The sequence below is a fragment of the Centroberyx affinis genome, unplaced genomic scaffold, assembly GCF_046629955.1.
Source record: "Centroberyx affinis isolate AG114_WGS23_722 - 3 ecotype Tasmania unplaced genomic scaffold, CSIRO-AGI_Caff_v1 ptg004437l_1, whole genome shotgun sequence".
NCBI classification, from domain to species: Eukaryota; Metazoa; Chordata; class Actinopteri; order Beryciformes; family Berycidae; genus Centroberyx; species Centroberyx affinis.
This window is the reverse complement of record NW_027282109.1, coordinates 31,339-46,364: the sequence shown is the minus strand read 5'-3', so window position 1 is coordinate 46,364 and position 15,026 is coordinate 31,339. Positions and strand designations below refer to the sequence as shown.

At 46.0% G+C, this 15,026-nt stretch overlaps 1 protein-coding gene across 1 annotated transcript; it reads left to right on the top strand.

Moving 5' to 3' along the window:
- The first annotated feature begins 1,200 nt into the window (after positions 1 to 1,200).
- LOC139665065 (presenilin-2-like) lies at positions 1,201 to 14,635 on the top strand. The gene is made up of 6 exons (XM_071544020.1): positions 1,201 to 1,258; positions 1,730 to 1,828; positions 2,363 to 2,431; positions 2,740 to 2,829; positions 12,666 to 12,781; positions 14,294 to 14,635. The coding sequence occupies exons 1-6, from the start codon at positions 1,201 to 1,203 to the stop codon at positions 14,447 to 14,449; spliced, it is 588 nt and encodes a 195-aa protein (XP_071400121.1). The 3' UTR covers positions 14,450 to 14,635.
- The last annotated feature ends 391 nt before the right edge of the window (positions 14,636 to 15,026 follow it).

The window sequence follows — 15,026 nt, the reverse complement described above, 5'->3', positions numbered from 1 at the left end:
GACTGCTGTGTGAACTCTACAGACTGCTGTGTGTGTGAACTCTACAGACTGCTGTGTGTGAACTCTACAGACTGCTGTGTGGGAACTCTACAGACTGCTGTGTGTGAACTCTACAGACTGCTGTGTGTGTGAACTCTACAGACTGCTGTGTGAACTCTACAGACTGCTGTGTGAACTCTACAGACTGCTGTGTGAACTCTACAGACTGCTGTGTGTGAACTCTACAGACTGCTGTGTGTGTGAACTCTACAGACTGCTGTCTGTGTGAACTCTACAGACTGCTGTGTGTGTGAACTCTACAGACTGCTGTGTGTGAACTCTACAGACTGCTGTGTGTGTGAACTCTACAGACTGCTGTGTGTGTGAACTCTACAGACTGCTGTGTGAACTCTACAGACTGCTGTGTGAACTCTACAGACTGATGTGTGAACTCTACAGACTGATGTGTGAACTCTACAGACTGCTGTGTGTGTGTGTGTGTGTGTGTGTGAACTCTACAGACTGCTGTGTGTGTGTGTGTGAACTCTACAGACTGCTCTGTGAACTCTACAGACTGCTCTGTGAACTCTACAGACTGCTGTGTGTGTGTGTGTGTGTGTGTGAACTCTACAGACTGCTCTGAGATCAGCAGCTTCAGAAATCCTCACAGCAAACAGCCATGCTGTGGTCAAAGTCTCTGACATCACATGTTCTCCTGTTCTGATGTTTGATGTGAACATGAACTGAAGCTGCTGAGCTGGATCTGCATGATCTGATGCACTGCACTGCTGCCACGTGATTGGCTGACTGGATAACTGCATGAATAAGAGTACAGGTGTTCCTAATAAAGTGCTCAGTGAGTGTATGTGTGTAATAATGTGTTTTACATTTATTGAAGTTGGGTGGTATTTATTTGTGGACAGGAAAATACATTTGTGATCATCCTTGTTTATTTACGAGTCGTGATGCGTTTGTTTATCTTGTTTTGTGCATTAAGTCAAATCTGAGCACAGAAGTCTGACCTCAGTGACCTCGCCCACAACGTGACACGTCCTGTTTATTTATATCGCCCTTTATCACAAGCATGTCTCAAAGGGCTTCACATAGCATCATATACAGTACATGTCATATACATACTACATCATATTCCATACTACACACAAACACACTACGGGCTTTAGAGTCTTCAGTCCACCTGTCCTGACTGGAAACACAGAGAACATGCAGACCGCACACAGGAAGGAGCGGGGCGGGGATTCGAACCCACAACCTTCTGGCTGTGAGGCGGCAGACGAGCCGCTGAGCCACCGAGCCGCCGCTCAACATCGCTGACAAAACGTGAAAAACATGGCAGGCGGTTAGCTGAAAGGGTCCCGGTCTTTCCCCAGTGTGGGTTAGAGCTTAAATACAGAGTCGAGTCGACTGTTTCAACAGCTGAAACACTTCAGTTCAGAATGTTTCCACTTTGGGTTAGAGGACTGATTTAATGTTTTCTGCTTCACATGTGTACAATAAATCTATTGCCAAATGAACAGTTTGATTAAATATACCTTCCAAGCATCTCACTCACCCAACACACACACACACACACACACACGCACTTGTTTACAAGCCCCAGTTGGCTTGTCATTGGTCAATGTCAACCTTAATGAAACAAAAATGCTATAAAATGAACTTTTCCACTCGGTTCAGACCAAAGAAAACACCCATAATGCCTTGCTCTTTCCTAAGCCTTGGTTCTGTCTTGCAGACTTGGTGGCCGTCCTGAGTCCTAAAGGTCCGCTCCGGATGCTCGTGGAAACGGCTCAGGAACGCAACGAGCCCATCTTCCCAGCGCTCATCTACTCCTGTGAGTCCAGCTGGAAATAACCAGCAGATTATCAGAGAAAAGCCTTTTTATTCTGTACTTAGGCATAAGAGTTTAGGGTTTACTCCTACATTTAGACACAAGAGTTAGTACACGACTGATTAAATTATTTGCAGTACTGGAAAGTCATTCGGCCTGTTTCAGGATATTTTTTAGCTTTTGTTTGATAGATGACAGAGAGAGAGACAGGAAAGGGAAACATGTGACAAAACATTCAAACCCATCGTTACGGATTTATCTTAAAGTGCTATTTTTCTGAATATTGCAATATGAACTGCAGTGCATGTGGACACAGCTGCTTCTACATCATTTCATGTTCAGCGCAGAGGATTTGGTGGGTTTGAATAAAATGAGGATGAACTTATTTAGAAATCTGTCATGTCAGCTTTTCTCTGAGGAAAAATGGCCTCCAAGGAATCCTGTGGCAATTGTAGTCAATATTGCAATTTTATTTTTTTTTAATCTCCAGTGTCTCTAAGCAACTTGTTAAATTGTGAGAAACGTGTCATGTTGCAGCTGCCATGGTTTGGATGGTGGGGATGGCGAATCCTTCCACAAACACAGAGCGCTCCAGTCAAGATTCAGGTTTCTGTACATTTTCTTATCCTTATTATCTTTTATATTAATTATTATTATTACTTTATTTTCTTATCTCAGCTCTAATACTGTTTAACTGCCATGAAAGTCTCCATCAGGAGCTGGAAAACTGTTGGAAATTTCCAAATAATAAAATAAAATAAGAGATTCAGCTTCAGTTCTGCTGCCAGCTTCCTGCAGGTTCGTCACTTTCCAGTGTGAGCAAGGCACCATGGGAAAAAGATATGATATGATGGTTGGTATCAGAGTTATGTTTGGACTGACCAACTGGTGACTGCCACCATTTTGTGTCTCAGATGAGGAGGCGGAGCAGAGCGGCGGGGGGGCGGAGCCAGAGACCGGACAGTCCAGGGCCTATTCAACAGAAGAGGACCTAGAGGAGGACAGTAAGTGTCCACTGTCATATGGTGAAGACAAGCTGGGAGCTGGGAGATCAGTTAGGGAGAGAAAAGCAGTTTTATTGGATGGGAGGGGCGGAGGGGCGGGACTACTGTTCCAGCATGAAGTTTTTCCATTTTACAGGAAGTAAAAGTAATGAGATTTTGGTATAAAAATACATTAAAATAAAATAAATGTCATTTTTTGGCATAAATTGTGAAAAAGGTGCAAGGTGTAACAGAATGAGCAGAACATGATGGCTACCGCCAATCAAATCCATCATTTCTGTCGGCTTTGTGGAAGTTTTTGTGGGAAACGTAATTTTTGTCATTAATGTCACAAACAAGAAAATATGTATTTACAGTTTATATGTAAGGTGAACTGTAACTGTGACTCCAGTCTGTTCCTGCTGCTGGTTCAGCAGCTTCAGCTCAACAAACAAACACATGGAGCTCTGAAACTGTCACAACAGGCCAAGCTAGGCTTTCACCAAAACCTGTTGGCAACACACACCAAATGCATCTTGTCCCTGAGGACCTAAAAAGCTAAAATCAGCTAAAAGTGAAGTCAGTTAAAAGTGAAATCAGCTAAAAGTGAAATCAGCTAAAAGTGAAATCAGCTAAAAGTTAAATCAGTTAAAAGTTAAATCAGCTAAAAGCAGGTCATTTAAAACCTGTTTTACCCCATTTACACTGAGCCACTTCCTGCGTCTTGAGCAGATCTGAGTAAGCCGAGTGTAAATGAACCAAGACTCACTGGAGACGGTTTGGTATCCGACTGCTCAAACCATCTTCAGAGGCGGTTTGAGACACACTGGATCCTCAGGTTAGCCAAGTGTAAATGCATCGTCTTGTCAAGCCGCGTTCATCATCAGCTCCTCCCAAACAGAAAAACGTCTGAACAACACTCTTAATGAACCCTGATGCTGTGACTGTGCTTTTCATTCCAGTCTCTGTGTGACAAAATGACAAAGAATGAAAAGAGAAATCTCCCCGGTGGCCTCGGTTCAGGCGTCACCAACGAAATAAAGTTTGAGAGGCAACATGTCACAGCAGCAGCTAACGCCCCAGCTGCAACCGAACCGTTTATAAAACTAAACATAAAAATATATATGAAGATATAAAGGTTGACCAAGAAGCTCATTGGTGGAGAGCTGCTGTAGGACGGCTGTGTGCCACAAAACCACAACGCAGCATTAATTTATAACCTCATGACATCAGAATCAGAATCAGATTTATTTTCGCAAGGTACATTTTCACATACTAGGAATTTGACTTGGTGAGGCTGGTGCAGTGCCAAACAGACATTTAGACAGACAAACAAGCAGCAACCAAGCTTTACAAGTTGAATTTAAATATAAGAGGTAAAGAAAGAAGAGATTCCTGAAAATATATACATTATATACAATACAGTAAGTGGGGCTTTTTACAAGGGCTCAGTAGTAAGTATAGTGTTTGACCAAAGTACTAAATATGAATAAATAGTGTCACTGTACAGGGAATGCAAATATGATAAATATGTATTTACAGATGTACAATTGTGTGGAATTGTGCTCAGAGATTCAGTCCAGAGTCAGTGAGAGACGGGGATTGTTTGTAAGCCCCACTGCCATGGGGAAGAAACTGTTGTGGTGTCATGAGGTTCTGGTCTTGATAGACTGCAATCTCTTGCCAGAGGGGGAGGAGTCTCTCAAAGATGAGATGACCGGGGTAAGACGGGTCAGCCATGATCTTCTCTGCCCCTTGTCCCTGACTTGTCCCTGCAGCCTGGACTTGTCCCTGCAGCCTGGACCTGTCCCTGACTTGTCCCTGCAGCCTGGACCTAACCCTGCAGCCTGGACTTGTCCCTGCAGCCTGGACTTGTCCCTTGCAGCCTGGACTTGTCCCTGCAGCCTGGACTTGTCCCTTGCAGCCTGGACCTGTCCCTGCAGCCTGGACCTGTCCCTGACTTGTCCCTGCAGCCTGGACCTAACCCTGCAGCCTGGACTTGTCCCTGCAGCCTGGACTTGTCCCTTGCAGCCTGGACTTGTCCCTGCAGCTTGGACTTGTCCCTGCAGCCTGGACTTGTCCCTTGCAGCCTGGACTTGTCCCTTGCAGCCTGGACTTGTCCCTGCAGCCTGGACCTGTCCCTGACTTGTCCCTGCAGCCTGCACTTGTCCCTGCAGCCTGGACCTAACCCTGCAGCCTGGACTTGTCCCTGACTTGTCCCTGCAGCCTGCACTTGTCCCTGCAGCCTGGACCTAACCCTGCAGCCTGGACTTGTCCCTGACTTGTCCCGGCAGCCTGGACCTAACCCTGCAGCCTGGACTTGTCCCTGCAGCCTGGACCTGTCCCTGCAGGCTGGACCTGTCCCTGACTTGTCCCTGCAGTCTGCACTTGTCCCTGCAGCCTGGACCTAACCCTGCAGCCTGGACCTGTCCCTGACTTGTCCCTGCAGCCTGGACTTGTCCCTGACTTGTCCCTGCAGCCTGGACTTGTCCCTGCAGCCTGGACTTGTCCCTGCAGCCTGGACTTGTCCCTGACTTGTCCCTGCAGCCTGGACTTGTCCCTGCAGCCTGGACCTGTCCCTGACTTGTCCCTGCAGCCTGGACTTGTCCCTGACTTGTCCCTGCAGCCCGGACTTGTCCCTGCAGCCTGGACCTGTCCCTGACTTGTCCCTGCAGCCTGGACTTGTTCCTGACTTGTCCCTGCAGCCTGGACTTGTCCCTGCAGCCTGGACTTGTCCCTGCAGCCTGGACCTGTCCCTGACTTGTCCCTGCAGCCTGGACTTGTCCCTGACTTGTCCCTGCAGCCTGGACTTGTCCCTGCAGCCTGGACTTGTCCCTGCAGCCTGGACCTGTCCCTGACTTGTCCCTGCAGCCTGGACTTGTCCCTGACTTGTCCCTTGCAGCCTGGACTTGTCCCTGCAGCCTGGACTTGTCCCTTGCAGCCTGGACTTGTCTCTGGCAGTAGAAGCAGCAAACCAGACGGAGGATGTGAGGATGGACTCGATGATGGCTGTGTAGAACTGCACCATCATTTTCTGCAGCAGGTTGAATTTCTTCAGTTGCCGTAGAAAGTACTTCCTCTGCTGGGCTTTCTTCATGATGGAGTTGATGTTCTGCTCCCAGCTGAGGTCCTGAGAAATAATGGTACCCAGGAATCTGAATGAGTCCGCTGTGTTGGGGAGTCGACCACCATCTCTACTGTCTTTAAAGCATTGAGCTTCAGGTTGTTTTGGCTGCACCATGATGCCAACTAGGGCTGCTCGATTATGGCAAAAATCATAATCACGATTATTTTGATTGATATTGAGATCACGATTATTGAACATGATTACTCATTGACTTTTGGAACATCATGCATTTATTGAACTTTTAAAAAAACTTTTAACACTGGATTTCTTTTAACTTTAAATATAATTGAACAAAGAAATAATTGAAAATAAATAAATACAAGTAAAAAAATAGATAAATAACTAAAATACATAATATATAAAAAATAATAAATAACACCAAGTGCACTGTCACAACCTACTGCAAAATATTCAGCATATTGGTAAACTAGGCTATATCTCTATATGTCAGTCAGTCAGGTAACAAAGGCAAAAAATCTAAAGTTGCTCACTGTAGCCTATATAAATGGATCTAAATTGATCTCTATTTGCGCCCGATGTTGCATCATGTCATGTCTGTGTAGCGCTTCCCCAGTATCATCTACCATGAGATACAGTGCCCTGGGTCCTTTTACTTAAACCCCACCCTAATACTATCACTGGTATTACCCTTTCTATGGTATGTCCTGTATTAAAACGTATATGAAATACAACTTCAAAACATCCTAGCTGAAAGTATGATAGTGTGACTGTGTAATTTTAACCCTTGACCTTTACACCATAAACCCTCGGCTTTTAACCGTTCCGATTTATTCAACCGAAGAAGAGGAAAATGGTATAAAATTATAGTATTTATTTACCACAGATTTAAATAAAAATAAAAGCTCATTCGGTGTTCTTTCAGGGCATAAAGTAAGTTAACCTAACCAAAAATATACAACCGCCCTTTTACTACCAAGGTAATGGAAAATGAAATGACAGGCAAGTACCCTTTAAACCAGACTGATTGTAAACTTATGACACCTTTGCACCACAATACTTAGGGTACATATCACTCTTTAACTGGCAGAAAATACCTTATACTTTTAAGTTGATATGAAATATTCAACAGCTATTACCTCTATTAACTCTAAATAAAACTGTTTGCATGAATCAACAACAACAGCAATTTACTGCTTTTACTCTTGTGGGCCCACAAACAAATTAAAAACAAAAGCCGGCAATAAACACAAATAAAATAACCTCCCGTTGCAGGCCCGAGCGTAGCTTGGGTGCGATGTGTATGATAACTCAAAGTGGTACTAATGGCGTAACATTGGGTTACTCACCCACGGCGAACAGTTCAACCTCTCCTTACGCTAATGGCCGACGACGGTCCACCTCAGTCCCAGTGGCAATGAAGGCAAGGCAGCTTTATTTGTATAGCACATTTCATACACTGGGGCAATTCAAAGTGCTTTACAGGGTGATAAAAATACAGTAAAGGTAAAAGATTTACAATTAAAAAGTGCAGTTCAAATCAAATGAGATAGAAAGATGAAAGAACACAACAAATACAACAAATACTCCCACTTTTAGATGCACATTGTGAGTGAACCCATATGTTTTTCTGTAATTTTCTTTTCCCCTGTCCTTCCTGATGAAAAAAGGAAACGGATGGTCTCCCTCGAAGCCAGAGGTGCAACCGTGCTTTTCCGGCAGCACGGTGCGCTATCCGGTGCTCTGTCCGGGCTTCTGAGTCCATACATCAGGCGCTAGCCTAACGTTAGCGAGCATGCTAACTAAGCAGCAAACTATTAGCCTACGGAGTTAAAATTAGCTCCCAGAAACACGGTAACATCGAAGAAAACTCTTAGCCATATAACACTCCTTACAAATGAGTTAGGCTACTTCTAACTTCCTTAAATCTTACACTTGGCTTACTTTTGTAGCTAGTCGCTACGTTAAGAGAAAACACACTAACTGCGGTGTCGGAGGAGCGCACACCCACACACCTGTTTGCTTCGTTCCTCCGGCCTGCTCTGCGTGCTAGTCCCGCCCCTTATTAACCAATCATAATTTTAGAAACCTGATGTCTCTCTATATGACCCGATCTGAGGCAGATAAAAAACACTCGAAAAATAAGCAGGATAGTCTGTCATACCTCGTGTGGAGGGATGTACATTTTAAACAAACTATGAAAAGGTTACGATCTTAAAGTGACACAGCCTAATACTGTAGCAACTGTAGGGTTTCTACTGCTATGCACATTTTAACTCTGGGGATTTACCCAGGGGTTACATCTGTAATTCTCCCGGTGTGAAAACAAAAGTGAAACTTAACATTCCACAGTCAGTAACAGGGATTTGTAGACAGTAACTCATCTTCACTGGCCTACAGACATTAATGGTAGGTGACTTTAACGTTACCTTGTGGTATTTAAGTAACGTTAGTGGAATTAGGTAATTTAACCGTGCCGCAATGCTTCAATACAATGTTTCCACACCAATGAATTTGTTTACCTTACCTGGCGACCAACTGTCATCTTCTATCAAGGAAGGCTTAAAAAATAAACTGAGAAACGCGCCGGCTATCTGTTACCGAGAGCAACATCGCTAAACTTGTAAAAAATCGTAATCGAAAATAAAATTCGATTAATCGCCAAGCTCTAATGCCAACTGATCAACCTCCCATCTGTATGCAGACTCGTCACCATTGGAGATTAAGCCAATGAGGGTCGTGTCGTCTGAAAATTTCAGGAGTTTGACAAAGTCATGCGCAGAGGTGCAGCTGTTGGTGTGGAGGGAGAAGAGCAGAGGAGAGAGGACACCAGTGCTGCTGATCTGGGCATCTGAGATGTGCTTCCCCATCCTCACCTGATGCTTCCTGTTTGTCAGGAAGTCAGTGATCCACCTGCAGGTGGAGTCAGGCACGCTGAGCTGGGAGAGCTTGTCCTGGAGAAGAGCTGGGATGATGGTGTTGAAGGCAGAGCTAAAGTCCACAAACAGGATCCTAGCGTATGTTCCAGGACAGTCCAGGTGTTTGAGGATGTAGTGCAGGGCCATGTTGACTGCGTCCTCTACAGACCTGTTTGCTCTGTAGGCGAACTGCAGTGGGTCTAGGGTGGGGTCTGTGATGGTCTTGAGGTGGGTCAGCACAAGGCGCTCAAAGGTCTTCATTACCACAGAGGTGAGGGTGACATTAAGATCTGTGATCCTTGGCTTTTTGGGGACTGGGATAATGGTTGATGTTTTGAAGCATGCAGGAACTCTGCATACTTCCAGCGAGGTGTTGAAGATGTCCCTGAACACCGGAGACAGCTGGACTGCACAGTGTTTCAGGGCTGAGAGGGAGACAGTCAGGTCCAGCTGCCTTTTGAAGAGCCTGTTAACATCTCTCTCACAGACAGAGAGTGTCGGGGGGGGTGGGGTCTGGGTCGTCGGATGTGTTAGGGGTATCTATTCTAGGGGGCTGGGGGGGGGGGGCTGGTTGTGTGGATTGCGGTCCAGGCTGTCTGACACAAATGTATCAGATGTGTGAGTGGTGTCTATTGTAGGGGGTGGGGGGCGGGGGGCGGGGGGTGGGGGGTTGGTTATGTGGATGTCAGGACTGCCACCTTCTCTGTCGAATCTACAGTAGAACTCATTCAGGTCGTTGGCCAGTCGGAGACTGTTGGAGTGGGGGGATCTGGTCTTGTAGCTGGTAATCTCCTGTAGTTCCTTCCAGACTGACGAGGAGTCGCTGGCTGAGAACTGATGTTCCAGTTTCTTGGAGTACTGTCTTTAGCCTCCTCACCGCCTTACTGAACGAGTACTTGGCCAGTTTAAACCTGCTTCTATCTCCACTCCTGAACCTCCTCCTTTTCCAAGCGTAGCTGACTGAGTTTTGCTGTGAACCAGGACTTGTTGTTGTATCTCACTCTGGTGCGAGTTGGGATACAGCTGTCCTCACAGAACCTGATGTATGATGTCACAGCATCTGTATATTCATCCAGACTGTTGGTGGCAGTCCTGAACGATTCCCAGTCTGTGCAGTCCAGCCACTCACACAGTTTCTCCACTGGTTCTCCAGGGGTTAACACACAAAAACACACAAAGCAGTGCGCACCAACACACCATGGCAGCCATCCGCGGCGCCATCTTGGTCTTCAGTGATGAAGACCAACTGCTTAACCTTGAATTTGTCGCAATTATTTGGAACAAATTGGGGCTAAAAGACTGTGATGCACTTCAGACTAATTCACACCACATGAGCCTGTAATGAAATGTTGAAGCTTTTTGGACAAACGACAACACAGACTCTATTTAGTTTCAGACATTCTTCTGACACAGAATATTATTGTCAGAGGGATTTCTAGAGTCGGTCTGGAAATGAACTGAGTGTAAAAGCCATTTTAACATGTGCGCAGCAGTCAGTTTCTGTAGCTGTCGCACATTCTCACTGCAAGTGTTTTTTTTAAATAATTTGCATGAAGTAGCGCCTGCCATCTGACTTGAAGAATATGCAGAAATGCAAACAAAATTTGCAAAAACAGAGTTTCTGTGGCGCCGCCCGTCTCCACATGCAGACATCACAGGAAAGCAGCGAGAGATGCAGTCAGATTTCTATCTGGTTAACCGAGACCCATGATGAGGCCCGGGGTGACCGGGATGTGGATCAGATCTGAATACTATCCGGATAAGAGACGCATGAAATGACAAGTGTAAATGGGGCCTTTGTTTCCTGCTATTCAACCAGATTGAAACCTCTCAAGAAGATCATTTCTGCACATAAACATTATTAGCTGGTTTGCTAAAATATTATCCAATACTTTGGACAAGAACAGTAGTTTTGATATTGGTCTGTAGTTATTTAAGGAGTGAGGGTCAAGGGAGAATGCATGTATATATACAAACAAGCAGACAGTAAACATGTTGTCCCACCAGTGATGTAGTTCCACTCTTGGGTCAGTCAGTGATTGCTGAGTGAACTTGAAATATGAGTGAAATTGTCTAAGCATTTTGGTATGGGACAATGAAAGGACAGATTGACCATATATTTCTGTTGCCTACTCTCCTCACAATTAGGCTTACAAGTTATATCTTGAAATGTAGTAACTGTAATTGTCCTGTTTTTACTCAATACAGTACAAAATATAAGAACTACAATACGCAATAAATACAATCCGTACATTACACAATGTACACTACAATACAATTTATAATACAATATACAATATAACATACAACACCAGGAGCGTGAGTGTTATGAATAATATAAATGCTAAATGATAAGTGATATATGGTATTGCACAGTAGGTAAGTGGTAATATGATATAAGTAGTGAACACTGAGGCACAGTGGTAGTGCAGTGATGATGCAATAACAGAACAACAGTCCAACAACTGGACAATAACTACAGTGTCTTGTGGTTAGAGGTTTGCCCAAAAATTCTCCATTGACTCTCACTTCAACACATCAACCTGGGGCGGCTGTGGCTCAGCAGGTAGAGCGGGTCGTCCACTAATCAGAAGGTCGATGGTTCGATCCCCGGCTCCTCCGGTCTGCATGTCGAAGTGTCCTTGGACAAGATACTGAACCCCAAACTGCTCCCGATGGTTGTGCCAGCACCCTGCGTGGCAGCTTGCCGCCATCGGTGAATGAATGTGTGAATGGGTGAATGGGTGAATGGGTGAATGAAGGCATGTTGTAAAACGCTTTGGATAAAAGCGCTTTATAAATGCATCCATCCATTTACCATCAACCCAGTCTGAAGTCTCCAAGTGTGTAGTGTGTGTAGACTATTATGTTACCTATGATAACTTTAACTGTGTTGCTTTACCACTGAGTCCCCATTCATTGTCAATGCCGCCCCCTAGTGGCACAAAGTCAACGTTACAGTGTGACTAACTAACTAACAAACGAACAAACAAACTAACGGACAGAGACTGATCCATAGTCCCCCCTTTGGTGGACAAATACACAGGAACCATGCCAGAGGTTAAGGAGCAGCAGAAATAAAAACTTTGAAATATTATAGACCCGACTATCCAAGAGAGGAAAGCCTTCCTGTTGAAATGTCGTTGATCGACACTGAACCGGTTTACTCTTTGGGAGTCATTGTGGATAAGAGTCAGTGAAATTCTGTAAATGTGAAATGTTTTTAAAACAGCAAGAAAACAACAATAGGATCTGAACCTCAAATTACACCAGAGAGAATTCCCAGAGGATAAAAGTGTGTTTTGAGTCTGTAGGAGTGTTAAAGTGTGTTTTGCCTCTGCAGGAGTGTTAAAGTGTGTTTTGAGTCTGCAGGAGTGTTAAAGTGTGTTTTGAGTCTGTAGGAGTGTTTGAGTCTGTAGGAGTGTTAAAGTGTGTTTTGAGTCTGTAGGAGTGTTAAAGTGTGTTTTGCCTCTGCAGGAGTGTTAAAGTGTGTTTTGAGTCTGCAGGAGTGTTAAAGTGTGTTTTGAGTCTGCAGGAGTGTTAAAGTGTGTTTTGAGTCTGCAGGAGTGTTAAAGTGTGTTTTGCCTCTGCAGGAGTGTTAAAGTGTGTTTTGAGTCTGCAGGAGTGTTAAAGTGTGTTTTGAGTCTGCAGGAGTGTTAAAGTGTGTTTTGAGTCTGCAGGAGTGTTAAAGTGTGTTTTGAGTCTGCAGGAGTGTTAAAGTGTGTTTTGCGTCTGTAGGAGTGTTAAAGTGTGTTTTGCGTCTGCAGGAGTGTTAAAGTGTGTTTTGCGTCTGCAGGAGTGTTAAAGTGTGTTTTGCGTCTGCAGGAGTGTTAAAGTGTGTTTTATGTCTGCAGGAGGGGTGAAGCTCGGTCTTGGTGATTTCATCTTCTACAGCGTCTTGGTGGGGAAAGCTGCAGCGACCGGAGGAGACTGGAACACGACGCTCGCCTGCTTTGTGGCCATTCTGATTGTAAGTCTCTCTGTCACAGGACCTGTAGACCAGGTTAGGACCAGTAGGTGGTGGGACCACAGGACCAGTTTAGGACCAGTAGGTGGTGGGACCACAGGACCAGGTTAGGACCAGTAGGTGGTGGGACCACAGGACCAGGTTAGGACCAGTAGGTGGAGGGACCACAGGACCAGTTTAGGACCAGTAGGTGGTGGGACCACAGGACCAGTTTAGGACCAGTAGGTAGTGGGACCACAGGACCGCTGTGTGAACGTTTGTCTCATCAGGCTGCAGGTCTGAAGTCTCTGAACCTGGACAGGACGGACTTTAAATTCCAAGGTTAAAGGTTAACATTTTATGAGTTAACATTCTGTTTGAATTCAGCAGCAGTAATCCCCATGTTGGCTGAACATGAATGAGATAATTAACACAACTGAAGTAGTCCACCGCACTGAAGGAGAAGACAAGCCAACTATGATTCATGCCATTACTTTATAAGGCAGATTAAGATATAGCGCACAACACGTTTCACCAAAGCTTCATCAGGTTCGCATGAATAAGATAATGTTGATAATATATTGTATAATATATTCACTCCATGTCCATCAGTATGTGGAAGCTGCAGGTGGAACATCTCACCCTAACTAATATGGAGTTTCTGTCTTCAGTCTTCTGAAGTTGATTTGCTTCCATTCAGCCAGCAGAGCCTCAGCGAGGCGATCGGCCGGCTTCAGCCGCTTCATCACAAAGGTGTTGATGGGGCTGAAGTCAGAGGTCGGAGGTCAGGGGCAGGGGTCAGAGGTCAAGGGTCAGAGGTCAGGCTCTGTGCAGTGGCTCAGGTTCTTCACACCGATCTAACAAACCGTTTCTGTCTGAACTCTGTCGTGGAAACACGATCTTCTAGAATGTGACAAATCCACAACAAGCTTTTTCAGCTAGCTCTCTGTTTCTAGCTGGTTGTAGAGATTTAGACTTTATTAACTAAAGCAGGGCTCAGATTACAGGTATTTACAGGTTTACCGTTGCTAGGCAACACCATCAGCTGTCCCGGCCGGGACGTTAAAGTCGTATTGTCCGATGTCGAAAGGTATAATGAAGTGATGTCGCCATGCAGATACTCGCAGATATCAAACAGGTTAGAAATTATCGGGCGGCTCCGACGCGTCTTCGAACGGTTCGGGAGATTTAAGATCTGATCCGGACTCGGTTCACAGCACCGGATATTCTGCACCGAACTTCGGTTCCGACTGAGACTCAGATCCAGATTCCTCCTCTGATTGTCGGGAGGGAAAAAATCCTGTAATGTGAACCCGGCATAACAGACAATTCTACACAGTTCCTTCATCATGGAGACTCAGCTGGTTGGTGATGAAACTGTGAAGAATCTTTTCCTGTTTACAGTTTTTCTTTACTGATTCTCCCCTAGTCTAATGTAAGGTTAACTGATGTGTGTGTGTGTGTGTGTGTGTGTGTGTGTGTGTGTGTGTGTGTGTGTGTGTGTGTGTGTGTGTGTGTGTGTGTGTGTGTGTGTAGGGCCTGTGCCTCACCCTGCTGCTGCTGGCCATATTTAAGAAAGCTCTGCCGGCGCTGCCCATCTCCATCACCTTCGGCCTCGTCTTCTACTTCTCCACCGACTATCTGGTCCGACCGTTCATGGACAACCTGGCTGCTCACCAGTTCTACATCTGAGAGCCGCCACCTCCTCCTGCCCCACCTCCTCCTCTTCCTCCTGCCCCGCCACCTCCTCTTCCTACTGCCCCACCTCCTCCTCTTCCTCCTGCCCCACCTCCTCCTCTTCCTCCTGCCCCGCCACCTCCTCTTCCTACTGCCCCACCTCCTCCTCTTCCTCCTGCCCCGCCACCTCCTCTTCCTACTGCCCCACCTCCTCCTCTTCCTCCTGCCCCGCCTCCTCCTCTTCCTACTGCCCCACCTCCTCCTCTTCCTACTGCCCCACCTCCTCCTCTTCCTACTGCCCCACCTCCTCCTCTTCCTCCTCCTGCCCCGCCTCCCCCTCCTCCTCCTACCCCACCTCCTCCTCTTCCTACTGCCCCACCTCTTCCTCTTCCTCCCTCCCTCCTTCCCTCCTCCTGCCCTGCCTCCTCCTCTTCCTCCTACCCCACCTCCTCCTCTTCCTACTGCCCCACCTCTTCCTCTTCCTCCCTCCCTCCTTCCCTCCTCCTGCCCTGCCTCCTCCTCTTCCTCCTGCCCCGCCTCCTCCTCTTCCTACTGCCCCACCTCCTCCTCTTCCTACTGCCCCACCTCCTCC